The sequence below is a fragment of the Manduca sexta genome, chromosome 23 (genome assembly GCF_014839805.1).
Source record: "Manduca sexta isolate Smith_Timp_Sample1 chromosome 23, JHU_Msex_v1.0, whole genome shotgun sequence".
Lineage (NCBI taxonomy): Eukaryota > Metazoa > Arthropoda > Insecta > Lepidoptera > Sphingidae > Manduca > Manduca sexta.
The window spans coordinates 4,669,600-4,688,101 of record NC_051137.1 but is presented as its reverse complement, the minus strand read 5'-3'; the positions used below and the strand labels follow the sequence as shown (position 1 = coordinate 4,688,101).

Below are 18,502 nucleotides of genomic sequence, written 5' to 3'. Positions count from 1 at the left end.
TCATTAAGTCTGTCGGTGGCTATTCTGCTAAATTATGATGTCATCCTTGGGCTAGAAGCCTTATTTGATAATCAAATTTCGAGATGCTTGCGTAAATTTGTTACGACCGCTTGAGATGAAATATTGGCGATTCACTATGTGCATGAGACACGTGCATCGCAAAACAGGATTTGAAGGCAACATTTTTTATTTACTGTGGTTCTTTAGAATGTGTTGCCATTTGTGCATTCTTATATGAATCTACTGTACATAGTTTAGTTTATTGAAAGGCCCTAATCTAATATGCCTATGTTTCCTGATTACGCTAATACAATGTGGAACAGCTTTTCGTTTGGACTCATTTTTATGAGTGTAATGTATTGTTAAAAGTGTTTCATGTAGCGATACAGTATGATTTTATCACAACTCTAGGAAGTATAATGCTGCACATAAGAGGCTCTAATTTAATTTGTGTCGTGCAAATTACGCTTTTTCAGTTCTGAGAATTGGTAAAATATAGCTGTTGATTATATATTTACATTAGTTATATCGCCTCATGAAATACGCTAATATTAATATTTTCATATTAAACATGAAAAAATTGTACTGATATTTTCATTGTCAGGGTTTACGTTATAATATAAGGAAACCTTGTTTGTTAAATCATGAAACTTAGGTTTTAAAATAAGTAGACAATTAGTAAATGAGCTCTCAAATTTGGCGCTTCATCTGTGATTGTAATCAGTTTTATTTTTATTTGCAAGGAGCTAACTTGAACAATTTTATTTCTAATCAATGCACTTTACTATTTATTTACTTCTTAAATGTAATTGTTTTTTTTTACTATTTGAGCACTAAGATCTGTTAATTTGTATAAATAAAAGATGAATCACTATTAATTTTTTAAAATTGTGTATTATTAAAAAAATTATCCTTCAAAGTCTGAACTTAGTCATCATCTCTGGAATCACCCATAGAACAGCCCACAAGATGGTTCAACATTGTATAAAGCACGACTATAATCAATTTCGGATGAAAACAACACATGACAAGTTTGTCTGCAGTTGTCTTTCTCTCCACCATATTCCATATTATAAACACAAAGCGAGACCGAAGTCGGCCGGGGAGTTATGAGGAAGGAAATCCGATTAGAAAATAATGATTGAATTGAGATGATTCACTAGTTTTTATGGTTGGCCGGCATCTTACCATCAATTTAGGTGACGCAGCATCGACGCTTGGACAAGTAACACCCAGGACAAATCACAGGAAAAAAGTGTTGAAGTTTAATTTCTATATTCAAAACATTGTTCAACTATTTGTCATCAGTCTGCCCGCCCCAGATTCCGTAATTCAGACCATTAAATAGGAGCGGATTGGCCGCACCTTTTCTTATTTAACTAAATAAAAAACACATTTTTAGTTGTTACCCAAATAATTTACTAAGTATTTAAACGACTTCAAAGGAGAAATTCCATTCGAGGTGTTGTCTAAAAATTGTAGAACAAATACCCTTTACTATTTAAACTTTTTATGGTAAGTGTAAAGAATACGCCACTGGTTTATTTTATACCTGTCTTTATTACATTCATTTACGTTACTCTCTTGCATTACATTTTAGTTCTTCGGTCAGCTGTATGTCACATTTTATATTTACTGCTTTTCCGTGTTAGAACTGGCGTGGAGAAATTATCTGGCGTCACGTTGGGGCTGGGCAGTGGAGTCTTTGGCGTATCTTGCGTGATGGACACCGCAGAGACGTTTCTGATGGCTTCGGGCAAATCTTCCGGTAGGTTCGCCGGCTGTGAAGAAGCAGCTAATCGCTTTTCCGATATAATTTTCAATATACTCTTTCCTGCTTCCTTAGTCTGAAAAGTTACATAAAATATTTAATGAAAATTTCTTATGTGTGAAACAGTCCACATAAAAACGTTTTTTGTCATTAGTGGATAATTCAGTTGCAAAGTATTAAAAAAAAAATTTAAAGCGAGGTACTTATTATGGCGTAGCGGGTTATTTTATATAATATTAGGAGTTGCACACTGCTTTGCCCGCTTGAAAAGCCTTTTCTTTTACAAAAGTCCCTAAAACTTTACTGATTCACAGATCATCCAAGACAATATGGACAAATCGCGTGCCAATTTCGTCCTCAACCGTTAAGCTGTTTCTGCGTTTATTTCAAACATACATCCAAACATTTCCACAAACTTTTTCGATTTTGAACAAATGAATTTTATATCTCTGAATATTACTTATTTCATATAACTTACACTTTCATGTTCCAAACATTTGTAAGCGTAATGCGCGGCGTGATCTAGTAACGAGAATCTTAAATAGTAATGTGCTAAGTACTGCTGCGCTGTCGGCAACTCCTTGCTCCCCGCATTGGCTGGGTCCTGGCAGGCCGCCGTGTACGCCGCCGCTGCGCTGTTCGGCATATTCAGTTTTTCGTATAACCTGAAAGGAAATATTAATGGTTTAGTATTATAATAGGATTGTGACCCATTTGCTTGAAAATCATTGGGTCTAGCTAGGAACCCAAAGGTCCGAGAGCAATAAAGGCCCCTTCGGCGCAGCGTGTGGCGCGCTTAACCAATGCGACGACCCGGGAGCAGAAATTTGAGTTTTGTACGTGATAAGGAAAGCCCGTACGAAATCTATGTAGTAACAGTAAAGAGCAATCGAGTAGATGCCTTCTTTTAATGAATTATAATCATCATCAAATCCACTGTTTTCACGTATAAGAATCCGTGCGGGTAGGTATCACCGCATGATATATTTCCTTTGCCCAGCATTTTAGTGCTTAATAATAAAGTTATTATGTCACCACACCGCATATCCAAGTGCCAAGTAACAACACCACATGTCCAAGTGGACATGTGGTGTTGTTACTTGGCATTGCCAGAATCAATGTCCAATATCTCAGACAGATGTGTGCAGTTCATTGCCAAGCAATTTTGTTTTTTTAATTATTGCTGCTGCTTATATTGTTAGACTTATCTGGCGAGCGACTTGTTTGTCCTATTACTCAGTTGATTAGAAAAATATTAGCCTTGTGAATTACCATATAGATATAGATAGTTTATCAATACATAAGAAGATTAAAAAACTCACTTAGCTAATTTAAACAAGGCCATCCCTTCAATATCACCGGTACTGTGCGCTTTGTAATAACATTTTAAGGCATTAGGTATTTTATCCATCTTCTCATATGCTTCGCCAAGGGAGACCAACATTCTGGAATCGTCGGGCTTCAGTTGTGCTGCTCTTGAATAATAATAAATGCAGTAACCATTTAAGCCCAATATTTCGTACGCTTGACCAAGACCGTTCCATGCGCGGTAGTCGTTCCTATTTACATCTAAAAATTATGAAACTATTTGTTTACATACATTTTCGAAGTCTATTAAAAAAAATAATAAAGAGGATTCATGAACAATATTTTCATACTATATTCAATATGTTGAAGTTGAACGTAAAGCAATATTCAAGCGCTTGAGTATGATGGTAATGTATTAGCTACACAAGTTCTAATTTCAATGGTGCATTCCACCATTTTTTTTTATAGTTAAATGTTATTTAGCCTATTCATGTGTTCCATGGTTTAATTTTGTGACAATAGAATCTATTTTCATATCACTCTCTGTCCCTATGTCTCTTTGTATGCTTAAATCTTTAAAACTACGTAACGGATTTTAATGCGGTTTTTTTTAATAGATAGAGTGATTCAAGAGGAAGGTTTATATGTATAATAACATCCATTAAATAGTGGAGAAATACTGTTATTTTGTTATGTTATACCCGTGCGAAGCCAGAGCGGGCCGCTATGTTTTTATATACAACATTCACAGTTTTTCTGTAGTGTATTTAGTATCAGCATTGCACCCGTGCGAAGCCGGGGCGGGTCGCTAGTACCTTATATAAATATAGTTCTTTTAGGTATATAAAGGCAGAAAATACTTTAAACATTGCATAATTTGTTGAGTGGAATACACTTTACACACACTTGTTTTACTTCTTACTGGCATATTGTACAGGGTTAATTACAAGAAGAAAAAAGAAATTACCACATACCTATAGCTAGCCTATAACAATAAATAGCAGCATTCGAATTTTGCAGTTCAATGAACTCATGGCCCATAAGTATCCATGCCGATAAGTATTGTGGGTCTAAGGACAATGCTCTTTGGAAGTACACTACTGCTTTTTGATGTTCCCCTCGCAAACTGTAATAATTTCCTGGAATACATTGTTTTAGAACAGTGAGTTACATGGATTATTAATTATATAAATTCATCTCTGAGTTCTTGGTTAAGTAATAAGCAAATAAGCCAATCATGTTTTGGTTTAAAATATTTACATGGTAAAATCAGACATACATTTTTTTTTACTTTTTAAGCATCTTACGCCTTCTATGATTTCAATTAAAATTATTTTCTTTTTTATCCTAATATAATTTTTTTCTAATATAAATAATTGAGCTCAATTTTTAAAGTATGGCACCAGGTCTATATAATTCATTTCTGACTAGTCAATAAACAAAAAATCATATGTGGAAATTGTTTTTAACATAACATAAGCTACTTTTTATCTCCGTAATTTGCTTTTGGGTGAAAGATATTAATTTTTAATCTGATTATTATGTATATTTATCATATGTTAATGGTGTGGTACTGATGGTGCTATTGATCACTAGTTATTTATAGGATTTTTGTGGTGAGAAAGGCTGTTCATGCAGCAAAGCAATATTTAGTTCACAATTATATTATAATTAAATACCTATAACACAACATGTCTCCACTCTGTATTTGTCAATTGATACAGCCTTTTGTGCCAAATTAGCAAGTTCCATTCGTTTCTCCTTTAAATAAAGGAGATGAGAGTAAACATCCCAGTTGTCAAGCCTGTAAGGATCATTTTGGTACAACTCTCGAAACAAAGCTAATGACGAGTCCACATCTGTAACATTATAAATATAGTTCATAGTTGCTTAATATTTCATTCTATACTTTGTGTGTGTTACAAACAAAGTGTCTTGGTTGACCATTACTCAGAGCCAAACTTATAGCTAATAAATAAATCACTATACACATTATCATTATTATAAAATGTAAAACACAGTTAAGAAATATAAATACTTGCAAGTTTTTTGATGAATGTTATGAAACTTTGAACATCTTTAAGTATTGTGATGTAACTTTCTTGTTAATATAATTTGAAATTAAGTTTTTTTATTAAATAATAATATATTGTAATAAATATAATTATCTCCATAAAATTATATTTTAGTGAAGGTCACCTCTTCTATCATGATGTGCGATAGCCATCTGTGCTGTGACATAAGTACTCTTATTAAAACCAGCTGCAGCCAATGTATTGTACGCTTCAAGAGCTTGTTCAGACAACTTTAGTTCTACAAATGCATGAGCTGCAAAGAAGTACATCATCCAATGTTTTGGCAGTTGTAAGGAGTCTAGTGCCTCATATTCATTAGCTAGACCAGCTAATTCTACCCATGCTGCCCAGAGAGTAGGAGCAGCAGATATTGCAGCTTGCAAGACTGTTACAGCCTGACTTCGTAAGTCTAACTTTTTTAACACAACACCTTCTAAGTAAAGTAAGTAACCATCTAGGTTGTTGCGGTTTGCCTGAAATTAATTAGTTAAGTATTACTGTATTATTACTAAAATGCCTCAAGATGTGTACTTGAGCCCTTTCCAAGAATAAAATTTACGGATTATATGTTTCTGATTCAAGTTCATTGAGCGACACACCTTAAAGAATGACAGCAGATCCAACAATACTTGTGTGCATTCTGTATTTTCAGCACCTGCATGTGTGGCATTGTCCATTCGCTTTTTTTCACTAGACATATACTGGGAATATTTATGGAGAAAAACACATTTGGGACTTGTGCAATTCTCTAGGAAATTTGCTGCTCTGTCGTATTCTTGGCAATCAAAATAGCTTTTTGCTAATATATAGGCATCTCGGTCTTCTGGAGAGATACCGTCATCCCTTAGTTCTTGAGAATCATCATAAGAAATTTTGTGGTCCCTAAGAGCATAATTTAATTCGGCCAACCACTTTGTAGTTTGCATTAAACCGCGATCTGTACATTCGCGAATACCACATTTTATATCTATCCTGACTTGGTTTAAGTCGATTTGAATGTCGCCTTTATTATTCATTGACAGGGGTTTCATATTTTCCTGTAGTATATCAGTATTCGCATATATCGTTTAGAATTTCTCAAAATTCCCAATTTATAATTTTTTATGACAGCTGTCACTTAACGTGATTTTTTTAAATTTATTCATAGCCATGGCTACATGTTCCTCAGCCGGAAACTCAATAATAATGACGTTGCCAATAATATTCGTTTTTACTTTATAGCTTAAATTTAGATAAGGTAAAGTTCATTTATCTTTCCATTTATTGATAAGAGATTTATTTAAAATATAATATAGTCCAACCTTGACACCAACAAATTCAAATTTGGTAGAAGTAGAGGAAATTATATTTTTTTGTATCGGCAATATTTATTAACTGTCAGTGTTATTTAAACGTTTACCATAGATAAATTTACGCATTACCGAGAAAAAATCTTACTTATCACTAACTTATATTCATTCGATATAGTTTCATTTATGGAAAACTTAAATAAATAAATTTATAAATTTACTTTAACATGATATGGGGATAATTTAATTTAAAAATGTTCTATCATGTTTATTAGTAAGGTCTTATCAATCAATCATCATTCAAATAGTACGTGTAGCATAGTCTGTGTAAATCTCACTGTTAAGTGTCATTGTCAATATGATTAAAATTCGTAATTCATATTCACTGTGGGGTTCGTTTATTCTACGGTCTGCTAACATTTGCCCAATAAAATTTGTAACAGTTTGTTATATCCGACCGTAGACTCCACATAAATTTTGCTCCTTTACAATGGCAGAACAAAATACAGAAGCCGTGAAAAATACCAGCGAGGGTGAATATTCTGCGCCAGCCAACGATCCTAAAAACATGCAAGAGGTGACACAATATGTAAGATTTTTATATCCCAATATTATGTATTTTGTTTTATAGTATAGTTTAAATCTGCATAACCAAACAAATAAAATGATGCCATTTCATAAAGAAAATATACCAAATAAAATGTAATGTACTATTATATTCTAGCTGAATAAACAGAAGCAATATATTATACATCATGCATTATGTTATAGTTTACAGTATGTTAGTGTTTTTTTTACTGATTTCTTGCATATTGGATATTTTTATTCTAATATTACCCGCAATTAATTGGTAAAACCATATTTAAATGTGCACCAAAATTTCCTCCCATGGTAGTCTAAAAAGGTGTTTATACCATTGTGTTGCTGGAATATATATAATAGTTAAATATTAAATATGCTACACAATCATTTATAATAAAATATAGTTATAATAAAATTGATCAAAGCAAAGTTGTCTTTTCATTGCATATTGTAGAGTGTCTAATTGCTTTTTTTAGTATTTTTATTAATTTAAATAATTGGGAATATAATATTGATATTTTTATTTAAGGTGTAACTTTTTAAATTAAATAAAATTTGCAGGTGCAGTCGCTGTTACAAAACATGCAGGACAAGTTCCAGAGTATGTCGGATCAGATAATAAACAGAATAGATGAAATGGGCACAAGAGTTGATGAACTTGAAAAAAACATCACAGATCTTATGACACAAGCTGGTGTTGAAAATGAAAAGTAGAATAAGTTTGTGAATTTGATTATCACAGTTTTGGATACTGGCAATATCACCCAAAGATAATTTTGTGCCTGAATTTTCTAAATACAAATAATATTAAAAACAATAGATGTAATATTGTGAAAGAGTACATCCATATGGGGTTAAAGTGTATGAAATTATGGAACAGTTGTAGAAGAATATGTTAGAATTTGACTATAGTTGTACAAACAATTGCCTTTTTGTATATTCATTGTTAAGGAATAATTATTATTGGCATATAACTGCTGATAATGGAAATGCTCCATGATCTTTTCAATATATTACATAGTATGTAAACAGCCAATATTTGCCTCGTAAAATTAATTAATACTTTTTTATATTGTTACATAAAAAATATGCATTCAGCTTAGTATAGGTATTAAAAGTTCATATCAAATTAGTATGATCATTCACCATCATAATAAAATTATGTCCACTAAAGCACATTGAATTTATGCAACTTTAACAACTAAAAACCTAGTAAGGCTTTGTTATATATCACAGTTCAGCACTTTTACATGAATAATAAGAATGCTCAAACAATAATATGATAATGTGGCAGATTCTGTGTAGTTTACCAATAACTTTACATAGATACAAAACCAATAAGGCTGTTGAGTCAATTTGGTACTTTAACTTGTACCACCCAAATTAACCCTCACTTCGCCATATAATGCCAAACTTATTAAATTGTCGCATAAATTGTTCTCTACTAGGACATAGAAATAATGTAAAAATATATTTCCTGACCGCATTCCGTTTTGTGTACACAATGAATTTGGCTTATATTGAATTATCATTATAATGTATTAACTACGTGATTGAGGTTTTGAATTGTTCATAAAAAAAATAACACTATACTACATGAATTCACTTATTAAATAAGACTTGTATACACAGATATAGTGAGCTAGTGGAAAAATAGTCAAGCTGGGTCAAGTCCATTGGTGTTCACCTGATTGTATTTGTAAAATGGTTTTTATAATTAAAGTGTATTATTTGTAGATATATTAAATATTGTTTGTTTTTTAATTTTGTCAATCTGTTTCTTCGTTGACTTCAAGCCTTTTCACCATCTTTCAATTTTAATATTTGCGGATGATGGATATTCAGAATGAATGAGGGTAGCTACAAGTTATTTATGCACTTTATATCCAAATGTATATGAGCGGACTTAGTGCCAATGGCATTCTCTCCCAGATAACTTTCGGGTGGGGTAGAGACCAATATGAAAGTATTATATGAAAGTGATAGCATTTGCACAGTGTAAACACTCCTCTAGCAGTTCCAGAGCCAAGCTTTGCTTACTTTTTAATAGACGCGCGCATTGGACTGCTGGGCAGAGGGAACTCTTACATAAAAAATGCAAAATGATGTAAACATTTTCGTATGTTGTTTAGAAGTAAACATAGGAACAGCTGAACTGATTTGGCTAAAATTTTACACATGTATAGACCATTTTCTGGATTCTACATACAGATTTCTGGATACAGACTGGTTTTTATTCCAGTAATGGAACCTATAGGAAAAGTTTATATATTGGGATTAGAATATCGGGAAAGAACTTTCAGGCAGCCGAAGCCGTTAACAAAACCTAATATAGTCGGCGGGCCCTATACTGTCTACGGCGGCATATCCCTCTTTTTACATTTGCGGGCGTTCTAATCGGAGAACAGCTTTGGTAACCATATAGCTAATAGAGCTGTCCTTAGGTTAGTACGTCTGAAATTACAAAAAGGCGGATTTAGCCCCTTAGACGTAGTAGGTACCCCCTTACCATATTCATATTTCATATTATAATTGTAAAACAATCTTTTCTCCTCTTCGATATTGGTACATTTTTTTTTTAATAATTTAGGTTTTTTTTGGTCTTTATATACATTACTAGTGCAGAGGGGTGAATACTGATCAAGTTCGGTGCCTGGGACTGGATGGCACACTGAAATGTTACATTGCATGTTCATAATGACAAATCAATAAATGCCATGAAGGGTCTGGTACAGGTTTACAAATAAAAACAAAATGATGCTATACAAATTGTACTTTATTACAAGACACACTATACTCAGCTGTTCATGATTTTTGTAACTTTGGTATGTTTTGTTATACATAGCTATGATTGTATACGTACGAAGTTGCAATGAATATAAAGCAAGCCAATGATACTAAATAAAATATATACCTATATCTTACACTAAAATATATATTTATCGGGATTCAGTCTCTTCCGAAGTGTCCTCTTCTTCAGATTCCTCAGTATCCTGTCATAAAAAATTCGTTAATCAGACGACAAATTGAATGTCTCAAAGTAAACACAAGTATCTAGAATAGCAATAAAGAGTACTTATGAAATTGAATATGGGAGAGAATACAAAATGTATGCTAAGTTTTCCTTTGCTACTTCCGGTGCGATTCGCAAAGCGAAGCGTTTAAGAATAGTTTGAATTCGATCGATTGTGGTACTTAGTTTCATGATACGGAACACTGAAGTCTGTAAGTTTCTTGATATTTTATCTTTCAATTTTGCGTCGAAAATATCTTATATTTTTATTTTACACAGCAAAGCGACCCAATGCACATAATGGTAGGTGGATTATGGTTCTGATGTTGTCGATTGACGAGAAATAATTATTCCTCGTTAACCGACACAATAATGCCGACCTGTTTGACATCGGACTAAGGTACACAGGCTGATCCCAGAACGTAAGACTTGGGCCACTATGGCGAGTTTCACACCCTGTGTACAATTATCGCTATCTGAACGGATACAAATAACCTAACACCTGCAAAGAACTTCAGTATTGTAATGTCCTTCACCTTGGACCTGAATAAGACCAGACTTGGTGTAAGACGATACATCTTGCTTGCGGTCGCAAGTGGTTTTATGAGTTAATACCTTCCTACTTGCAAGTCAGTGGGCATAATATTGATAGCTTATATAATATACATACAGCTACTTATAGGTATATAAACTTATACAAAAGCATTCTCTATAATTCAACTGGAGGTGATAAAAATGTAGATGAAAGTACGTACTAAAATATAACCATTAAAAACATCTCACCGTGGTTTGATCTTCATCTTTGGAAGACGATTGATTCATGAGAGCAGCGAGTGAGGTGGACCTATTCATGCCAGTTTTTTCAGGACTTTTGATGTTTTTGTTTACCTGTAATATTTATATTATTTGGTTTTACAAGTAGCAGAAGCTTAGGACGTAGATGTTCATAGTTAAAAATCGTTAGATAAAAATACTATAATAAAAAAGGAAAGGGACATATTTATAAGGATTTGGAATGCATCTAAAGTAAGTTAGTAGAACCTACATGATGGACGATAGATCTAACACTTCTCAATCACGGAAAAGTGCCGATTATTTAGACCATTATTGAAATACAGCGCAAACATAACAAAATATGTAAGTATGATATCGATTTCCATTTTTAGGTATTTATATTATTGTTTGATCACAACATTGATTTTTAGAATTAATAAGTATTTCTTGGACTACTGTAAGGGGAAGATAAATAGTTTTACCAATGAGTTGTCATTGTCTTTTGATGGTGAATATGTAGTCATTAGTGAAGCTAGCGAAGAAGACCTGGCCGATATACCGGTGTTCACTTGTTTCTCCGGAGAACGCAACTTTCTTCTAAAGTTCTATATTTACAAAAGAAAACAATCCAAATAATAAAAAGAAATTTAAACATGCATCATAAATAACAAAATATTTACCGCTTGCTCCTCGTTATCTGAAAGACCTGTGTTCAATCGCTTCGGAAGAGAAAAACAAAAATTATTAAAATAATTTTGTTTTCTACGCCCTATGGCATTAAACTTAGTAGTATTCAAACTCAGAAAATTATTTTCCGCTTGTTGTACCTTTAAAATGATTGCTTTCGAATTCTTAACTTTAAAATCCAAAAATAAAGATCATATGCGGCTCGAAGGATTATTTGAAGTACTTAAAACCCCGCTTAGATGACGAGCGTTAGACGCGCATTACCAACTACATGTATTTTGTTCGGGATGTTGCGCTTAGCGTAGCGCGCGTTAGCAATTGAAATACATATAGTTTGTAAACGTGCGTCTAGCGGTTGTCATCTGAAAAGGATCTAAATCAATCATTTATGTAGTTTATCTGACTCTGTAGGTAAGAAATATAACACTACGTTAGAGTTCTTAATTAAGAGTAGCTATATAGGCTAACATGTCAATCTTCTTTGTTTGTTGAATGACGTTTATATTTTGTAGTCAGCCTGATAAGTAGTTGAACAAATTCAAAACTTCGAAACACTTTTACACATTGACTTCAATCGAAATATAATTTTTTTCTACATCTATAATAATAAACCCATTGAAGTTAATTTTAATAAATAAAAAGCGATTGTTCATACGGACACAAGAGTTCAAAAGGGATTTAAAATTTTGTATGAGTTTAGCTGCTTTCGTGGAAGACTGTGCAAATAAAAAAAAAAATTACCTACCATGAATCTGCATAATTATCAGTGATTGAAGTATTGAACGTGCGAATATTTTAAAATTCAAGAAATGACTGTATAAACTAGACAAGGAAATTATACTAACCTCAAGGTCAGCTTTGTCGTTTATATCCGCAATTTGTTGATACGCTACAGTAAGCAGTTCTACAGCTTTTGCGTGAAACGTCATTTCAATCATGACAAAATCTGTTAGGAGACTTTTAAGTTGCTGGAGTTTACGTCTTTCAAAAAATTCAGTTTGTTCGCTGAGTCCTTTAGCCGTACGGGACATTTCTGCTGACGCCTTTTGTAACTCGGTTTCAGCATATGTCTGCATTAAAATTGTTGGTCAAAACATAATAAATTTCCTCTTTTAAAATAGAAAATGAATAGTCATTATACACTTACGACTTGTTGCCGGTTAAAGGGTTGTCGTTCTCTAGTCTTATCCAGCACCTTTTTTCGCGCAAGCTCTTTTTCTCTTACACTTATGCTGTGCTTTACTTCTTCTCTGGCATGTTTGCAGATGGATTCATATTGGCTAAGTTCTCCTATTACCTGATGAATGAAATGTAAAGTAGTTCAACATCGGTCTCGGTTGATAATTATTCTAAACGGCTGTGACAACAATTACTATAAATTACATTAAACATGTTACGGTAATCCCACGTTTATACTTAGGCATACCAAAGAAGACATTTAGGAATAAGCTTCACCTACTTTTACAGGTTTGTGTGTAAATAGTTGTTGTTACCTTGGCTTCCAAACGTTGCACCTCGCAATTCCTGTATTCTTCTATAGCGGTGAGAGTAATGGAAACATTTTCAAGGCCAGCGCTCAATGATTTGTTGACGATCTCATTATTTGCATACTCTTTCAGTACTTTTGTTAATTCGTCACCCATATCGCGAAGCCTGTTTAAATTTACATTTTACTTATTCCGCTTTAAATAGCACTAAAGCGTTAAGTTGTGGTACCTAGACATCTACTATAATTACATAAGTATTTACATAAAAAACATAATTTAAAAAACAAATGTTACTAATACCTCGATATCGTAGTACCTATATTATACTTATTTATTATAGTTATTTATTAAGTAAGTGTTGTTGAGTAGTAGCTGTGTAAATATTTCATCAAGAAGAATACCACTCATTATATCTGCTGCATCTATAAACTCAAATTGTATTGAAACGTGTAACTATTGAGAATACAAAGTTTAAATACCTACCTACCTAAGCATACGTATAATCTCCTTGGGCATCTAGAACGAAATCTTATATATGTATCTGTGTATACACTTTGGCGGACTCAGGGCGGAAAGGGGGTGTGAACTAGGCAACCGCCTAGCCTGGGCACTAGTGTTTAGAAGGACTTTTTTTGGAACCTGTTTATCAACCCATCCTAAGTAAGTTTCTTATCTAGGAAATTGTTAAAATCGGGGAACTTTTTTTTGTTCCCGCGTGTCGTCTCGCGCTGGCTCTGGCAAGGGTAGAGCTGGCTAAAATGTATTCAGCAGGGCCTAATTATCAGGAAAAGAAGAATTTTCTTTCATCAGCAATAGATTTTTAAATACATCTATTATCAGACAAATAGCCTCTTGGGGTAAGAATAATTATTTTTTGTATAAGACACCCATTAATAAGATCGCTAAATGTAGCTATTTATATTAAGGTTTATGTTGAAGCCATAAGTATTTGAAATAATAACTACAAAACACTACCTTTGCTGCAAATTTAATTCAAATAAGCAGCAATTACAAATAACATTTTTAGTAAGTAATTGAAATACAAATATCAATGTATTTTAGGCGGTAATTGAATTACTTACCTACTTGTAAGTAGGTAAGTAATTCAATTACCGCCTAAACCTGAGCAAGGGGTTCGAATAGAAAAGGCTTTGATTAGATCAATTGGCCGCAGCTTCGCATTGAAAACCGCCACTCTGTATACTATATTATGTAAATAAGCTGCATTTTTTGAACAGCTAATAACGGGTTGGTAGATATGTATTTGGTCAGCATTAATCTTTTATTTAGGTCTACCTATGCTAGAACAGAAAAACTGTCTACTAAAATAGGTATAGGTATAATCAGACTTGTCATTTTACTCCACCTTCGAATTGGATGTTAAAGGATTAGATTTAAATCTCATCATGCGTAGTAGTTAATTATTTAAACTGGTTAACCGGGCCTTCAAACCTGAACACAGTAGTGTTTGTACAAATCACCATACTGTTTCTTATTATAATATTACATAGTCTATGTTGTACTAGAAAATAATATCGATCAAAATTTCAACCTGGCTGTTTTTCGTGTATAATCTCCAAATGCCACACATAATTCTCCAAAATTCTTTTCCACGCTAGTAATTCTATCCTGTATGAATTTAGCTTGTTGCTCATAGCTTAAAGAATGTGCACTATCTCCTCTAAACATTGAAGCGATAGTAAACTTAAAGAGAATTATAATAAATATGGAGTAAACTATTTTTTAATAATCGTTTTTTTTTGTTTGTTTACTTATACATGGTTACCATGGAGACAATTTTTTTTAAAACGTAATGACGAAGTGCGAAAATTCGAAAGTTTAAAATTTCATTTTAAACGCTTCTTAGATATGTATTGTTTTATGCGATTACTTATTATAAGATTTCTTTTCACATTCAGGGCTATGGATCAAGTTGGTACGAAATCGTGTACCAAATTATAAATGTGGATAATATTTAGGAGTGAATGATTATAACGATTTTAAGATGTCACATGCTCTGTGGATTTAGTTGTGAAAAACCATAGACATTTTTTTTTTGGTTTGATTTACTCCTTAAGGAGAAGGCAAAGGCTCTTAGCCATACAGCCTAAAACCATAGACATCGGAATTAAACAGCTGTCGTATTTTCATAAATAGCAAATGTCAGCTGTCAATGTCATAAGGAACAGCTGTTTGTTTTTGTGTACCTGTCCTTGTTATAATTTTGTCAATTATCTCCCAAAATGAACGAAGAAATAGATGAATATGACATATATCACCAAGATTTCACTACTGTTTCGGAGTGGGAAGTGTTTATTGCACGTATAGAAGAGATTTTGGGCGAATGGCGATTAGCAAAGTCTTCTATACCCAAATCTGCAGTAGAATACACAAAGAAATGGATTACAAAGACTGAAGAAATTCTGTTTCTTGGCCAAAAATATACTCTAAGCTACCACACACTCGATTTCTCAAGGAGTAGTGATGATTCTGAAGGATCTGAAGAGAAACCACTAATGACTCATATACATAATGGGCTTTGGGAGGCCACCTCTAGCTTCATGGATGATGACGACGGCAGCCAGTTCCCTGTGTCTAACTGGTTCGGTTTAAAAAGATTTCTTGTACTTTATCCCAGTTTCCCACTTGTAGATGGCAGCCTTATTAAACTAGTCATGAGTAGTGCAAACATAGCATTTGCAAATGTGGACTGTGGAGTGCCGTTCTTTGTTAAAATAAGGGAACACTGGCAACACACATATCTAGGTTTTTATGAAGATAATCAGTATAAAATTAGTTTTGATACAATACATTTAAAAAGGATATCAAACCAATGCTCTCACTTGAGTGGTCTTGTTAGCCTGTTTAAGTCTAAAATTGCCTCACCTGTAGCTCTAGATGCTGTTGTAGTCTCAACAAAATTTTCTTATGAATTAAAAGACTTTGAAGCATTTACTTGGAAGAAAACTACACACTCCAATGAATTTTTGTCTATAGATGGTTTTGATGTTAAAAAACTAATTGAACTACCTTTTGGTTCTGAGAAGAATCCTACAAGCAGTGTGTTGTTGAATGCAATATGGCCCAAGTTCAGAGAATGTACAATAGTTGAATCTTCAACTTTTTCTGATATAGATCCACTGATGGCTCCGACATGGACAATTACTCTCAAAATGAGGGAGAAAATTAACTGTCAATTATCAGATATAATACAGAAAATGATGAATCTGTTAGAGGACAACAATTTATTGATGGACACACTTGGATTGAGTCGAAGCTTGGGTCTAGTGAATCCTTTACACAAAATTACTGAGGCACCAATAACCATATCAAAGTTAGTTAAAGCAGCTATAGGCCAGGGCCGTAATACATCGGAGTTCAAGGGACCTATAGCTGATGACCTGCTCATGCCTCTGCTATATTACATATTCCCTGATGCTGTTGAAGATGACACATTTAATTATACAGAACAGTTAGAAGTTGAATTCAAACAGGTAAAATACTTAAATATTTCTGATTAAGTAAAAATTGCAGTTTGTAAAATATAAATGAATTTATTGCAGCAATAAAATAATTTATAAGATGGTGAAACTTCTGTCACAATGTTAAGAAAATTGTTAAGAGTTACCTTCCCAATTCTTTTAATTTTATTTCTAGAGCTAATTGTAAACTTTGTCTTATGAGATAGAATTTTGAAACACATGAATGCTGCAATAGTGCCATGCACTTTAGTATTGCAATATTAACTTAGGAATATACTACGAAGTCCTAGCTTCTTTTAGCTCTACCTATGTACAAAAATTTTTGCTAATAAAAGTTATAAAACAGTATAAAACTTTGTTGTATGTCCCTCAGGAACAGTGTAGATTTCATGTTATTTTTTAGAACTGGTTCTCATGGACCAGATTGTATTATTTTTAATAAATGTAGGTTTTAAGTACTATTTTAATACAACCATAGTTAAATGCAAACATGTTAATGTTCCAGGACTCATCTGAGCACAAGCTATGCAGCTATGTGAAGACTAGTCCTGAGGACGGGCTTGTGTGGAGGTTGTCGGTGACGGCGGCGCGCCTGTACGACGCCGGTGGGCTGGCGTACCTCGCGCATCTGTGGTACGAGTTCGCTCAAGAGTTGCAGTACCGATGGGAGCGGCGCATACTCGTCCCAGGGTAAGTGGGTGATGCATAGCGCTAAGAGATGGTATCGTTTAGCAAGTTGTTTGCCTGATGACTGACGTCATGATTGTCTTAATTGTGGCTATACTATCCTGAATTACAAAGCATTGACTCTGACCGGCAAATATATTATATAATGAGACATTTGATGATAGTCTTACAATCGCCTAGTAATAACACTGGCTGAAATATCTTTTAAAGCTTCTAGCTCTGAGCGATATGTTCTATTATCCAAAACCATGAAAATATCGGTTAATATGTAAAAAGATTTTTATTGTGGGAATTATTATAATTATACGGTTGTAATTAAAAGGCACATGCTTGAAAGTTTAGATGTATTTTTTATTAAATCTATAATATATTAGAAATACATTATAAAATCCATACAAAATAAATATAATAATGATCAATTTTAAATAACAAACTCAGCATTGTATATTTAAACCCTTACTTAAATTTTAATTGTAACAAAATAATAATATATACTTTGTGAAAATTTTCTACCATAGTGTTTGTTCCATATTATTAATTATATTTTTAAGCTGAGTATGTTTAAAACAACATTATTATCCAACTCTAAATCCACGTAATCTCTCATTTGGTAATAATAAAAAATAATCTACATTAAATAGCACCGTTTCAATAGCGCTACTTTCGTATTTGGTTATCATATAAAATATAAGTTATTTGGAATCTATACCTATCTAATATGTACATCTTATTATTTAATTACATAATTATTATTTACATGACATTTAAACAGTATTGGAGAGCAGCCTGTAAGAAAAGTAGAACATAAAAAAAAATATGGTATCTTCAATTTTCATGAGAGACTTAGAGATAAGGCGATTGATAGACCAAAGGCGTAATCGGTCAATATTTTTATACTATACAAATAGCTATCTTTGGATTAATCACGGAAATGCATCAGAATATGGTTTGACTGACATGCTTATAGATGACTACTTCCTTTAATCCTTTTTTTCTTGGGATCAATCTGAAGATAGCCATTAGGATCGTTTAGTTTAGCTATTCGACGTCCAATGGATTAAGTAATGCAACAAATTTATTCGTAAAGTGGAGCGTTCGTTTAAAACAACACATAATTCATATCGACGATCTAATTTGTCGTGTTGCAATTGGAGGTGGCAATGTGTGTGCGACGTCTCATCGTCTATAGCCTATCTGTTATCATACGGGTAGAAAGGTATCAATATGACTAGTTTTCACTAACCAATAATACGTAATTGTTCTTTCTGCATAATTGAGCAAAGTGTTTGCAACCCCCGATATGTGTGGTACAATTAATACAATATTCTCTGAAGAATTATCTATAAT

At 33.1% G+C, this 18,502-nt stretch overlaps 4 protein-coding genes across 8 annotated transcripts in view; 2 read left to right on the top strand and 2 right to left on the bottom strand.

Annotated features, from left to right (window-relative positions):
* Window positions 1-1,540: 1,540 nt before the first annotated feature.
* LOC115443724 (cell division cycle protein 23 homolog) lies at window positions 1,541-6,279 on the bottom strand. Of its 2 annotated transcripts, XM_030169252.2 has the most exons (7): window positions 5,754-6,278; window positions 5,279-5,627; window positions 4,759-4,938; window positions 4,054-4,218; window positions 3,094-3,340; window positions 2,250-2,436; window positions 1,541-1,847 (listed from the first exon to the last, which is right to left on the bottom strand). In XM_030169252.2, exons 1-7 carry the CDS (start codon window positions 6,183-6,185, stop codon window positions 1,620-1,622), a joined length of 1,788 nt encoding a protein of 595 aa, XP_030025112.2. In that variant the 5' UTR covers window positions 6,186-6,278; the 3' UTR covers window positions 1,541-1,619. The 2 variants fall into 2 exon arrangements, with proteins under 2 accessions (XP_030025112.2, XP_030025113.2); XM_030169253.2 differs by lacking the exon at window positions 4,054-4,218 and having other exon boundaries at window positions 5,754-6,279.
* A 494-nt stretch (window positions 6,280-6,773) lies between these two features.
* LOC115443712 (heat shock factor-binding protein 1) lies at window positions 6,774-8,796 on the top strand. Of its 2 annotated transcripts, none has more exons than XM_030169240.2 (2): window positions 6,774-7,020; window positions 7,587-8,796. In XM_030169240.2, the coding sequence occupies exons 1-2, from the start codon at window positions 6,934-6,936 to the stop codon at window positions 7,737-7,739; spliced, it is 240 nt and encodes a 79-aa protein (XP_030025100.1). In that variant the 5' UTR covers window positions 6,774-6,933; the 3' UTR covers window positions 7,740-8,796. The 2 variants fall into 2 exon arrangements, with proteins under 2 accessions (XP_030025100.1, XP_030025099.1); XM_030169239.2 differs by having other exon boundaries at window positions 6,774-7,032.
* A 987-nt stretch (window positions 8,797-9,783) lies between these two features.
* Window positions 9,784-14,763, bottom strand: LOC115443711 (protein FAM92A). Of its 3 annotated transcripts, XM_030169236.2 has the most exons (8): window positions 14,539-14,763; window positions 12,993-13,152; window positions 12,647-12,796; window positions 12,345-12,569; window positions 11,493-11,531; window positions 11,295-11,417; window positions 10,822-10,926; window positions 9,784-10,018 (listed from the first exon to the last, which is right to left on the bottom strand). In XM_030169236.2, exons 1-8 carry the CDS (start codon window positions 14,673-14,675, stop codon window positions 9,965-9,967), a joined length of 993 nt encoding a protein of 330 aa, XP_030025096.2. In that variant the 5' UTR covers window positions 14,676-14,763; the 3' UTR covers window positions 9,784-9,964. The 3 variants fall into 3 exon arrangements, with proteins under 3 accessions (XP_030025096.2, XP_030025098.2, XP_030025097.2); XM_030169238.2 differs by lacking the exon at window positions 11,295-11,417; XM_030169237.2 differs by lacking the exon at window positions 11,493-11,531.
* A 385-nt stretch (window positions 14,764-15,148) lies between these two features.
* The window catches only part of LOC115443704 (rab3 GTPase-activating protein catalytic subunit), a 32,219-nt gene continuing 28,865 nt past the window's right edge, over window positions 15,149-18,502 (top strand). The window contains exons 1-2 of the mRNA XM_030169222.2: window positions 15,149-16,480; window positions 16,974-17,158. Coding sequence (XP_030025082.2) covers window positions 15,230-16,480; window positions 16,974-17,158 — 1,436 coding nt within the window. The 5' untranslated portion in view covers window positions 15,149-15,229. The remainder of the gene's footprint in view (window positions 16,481-16,973; window positions 17,159-18,502) is intronic.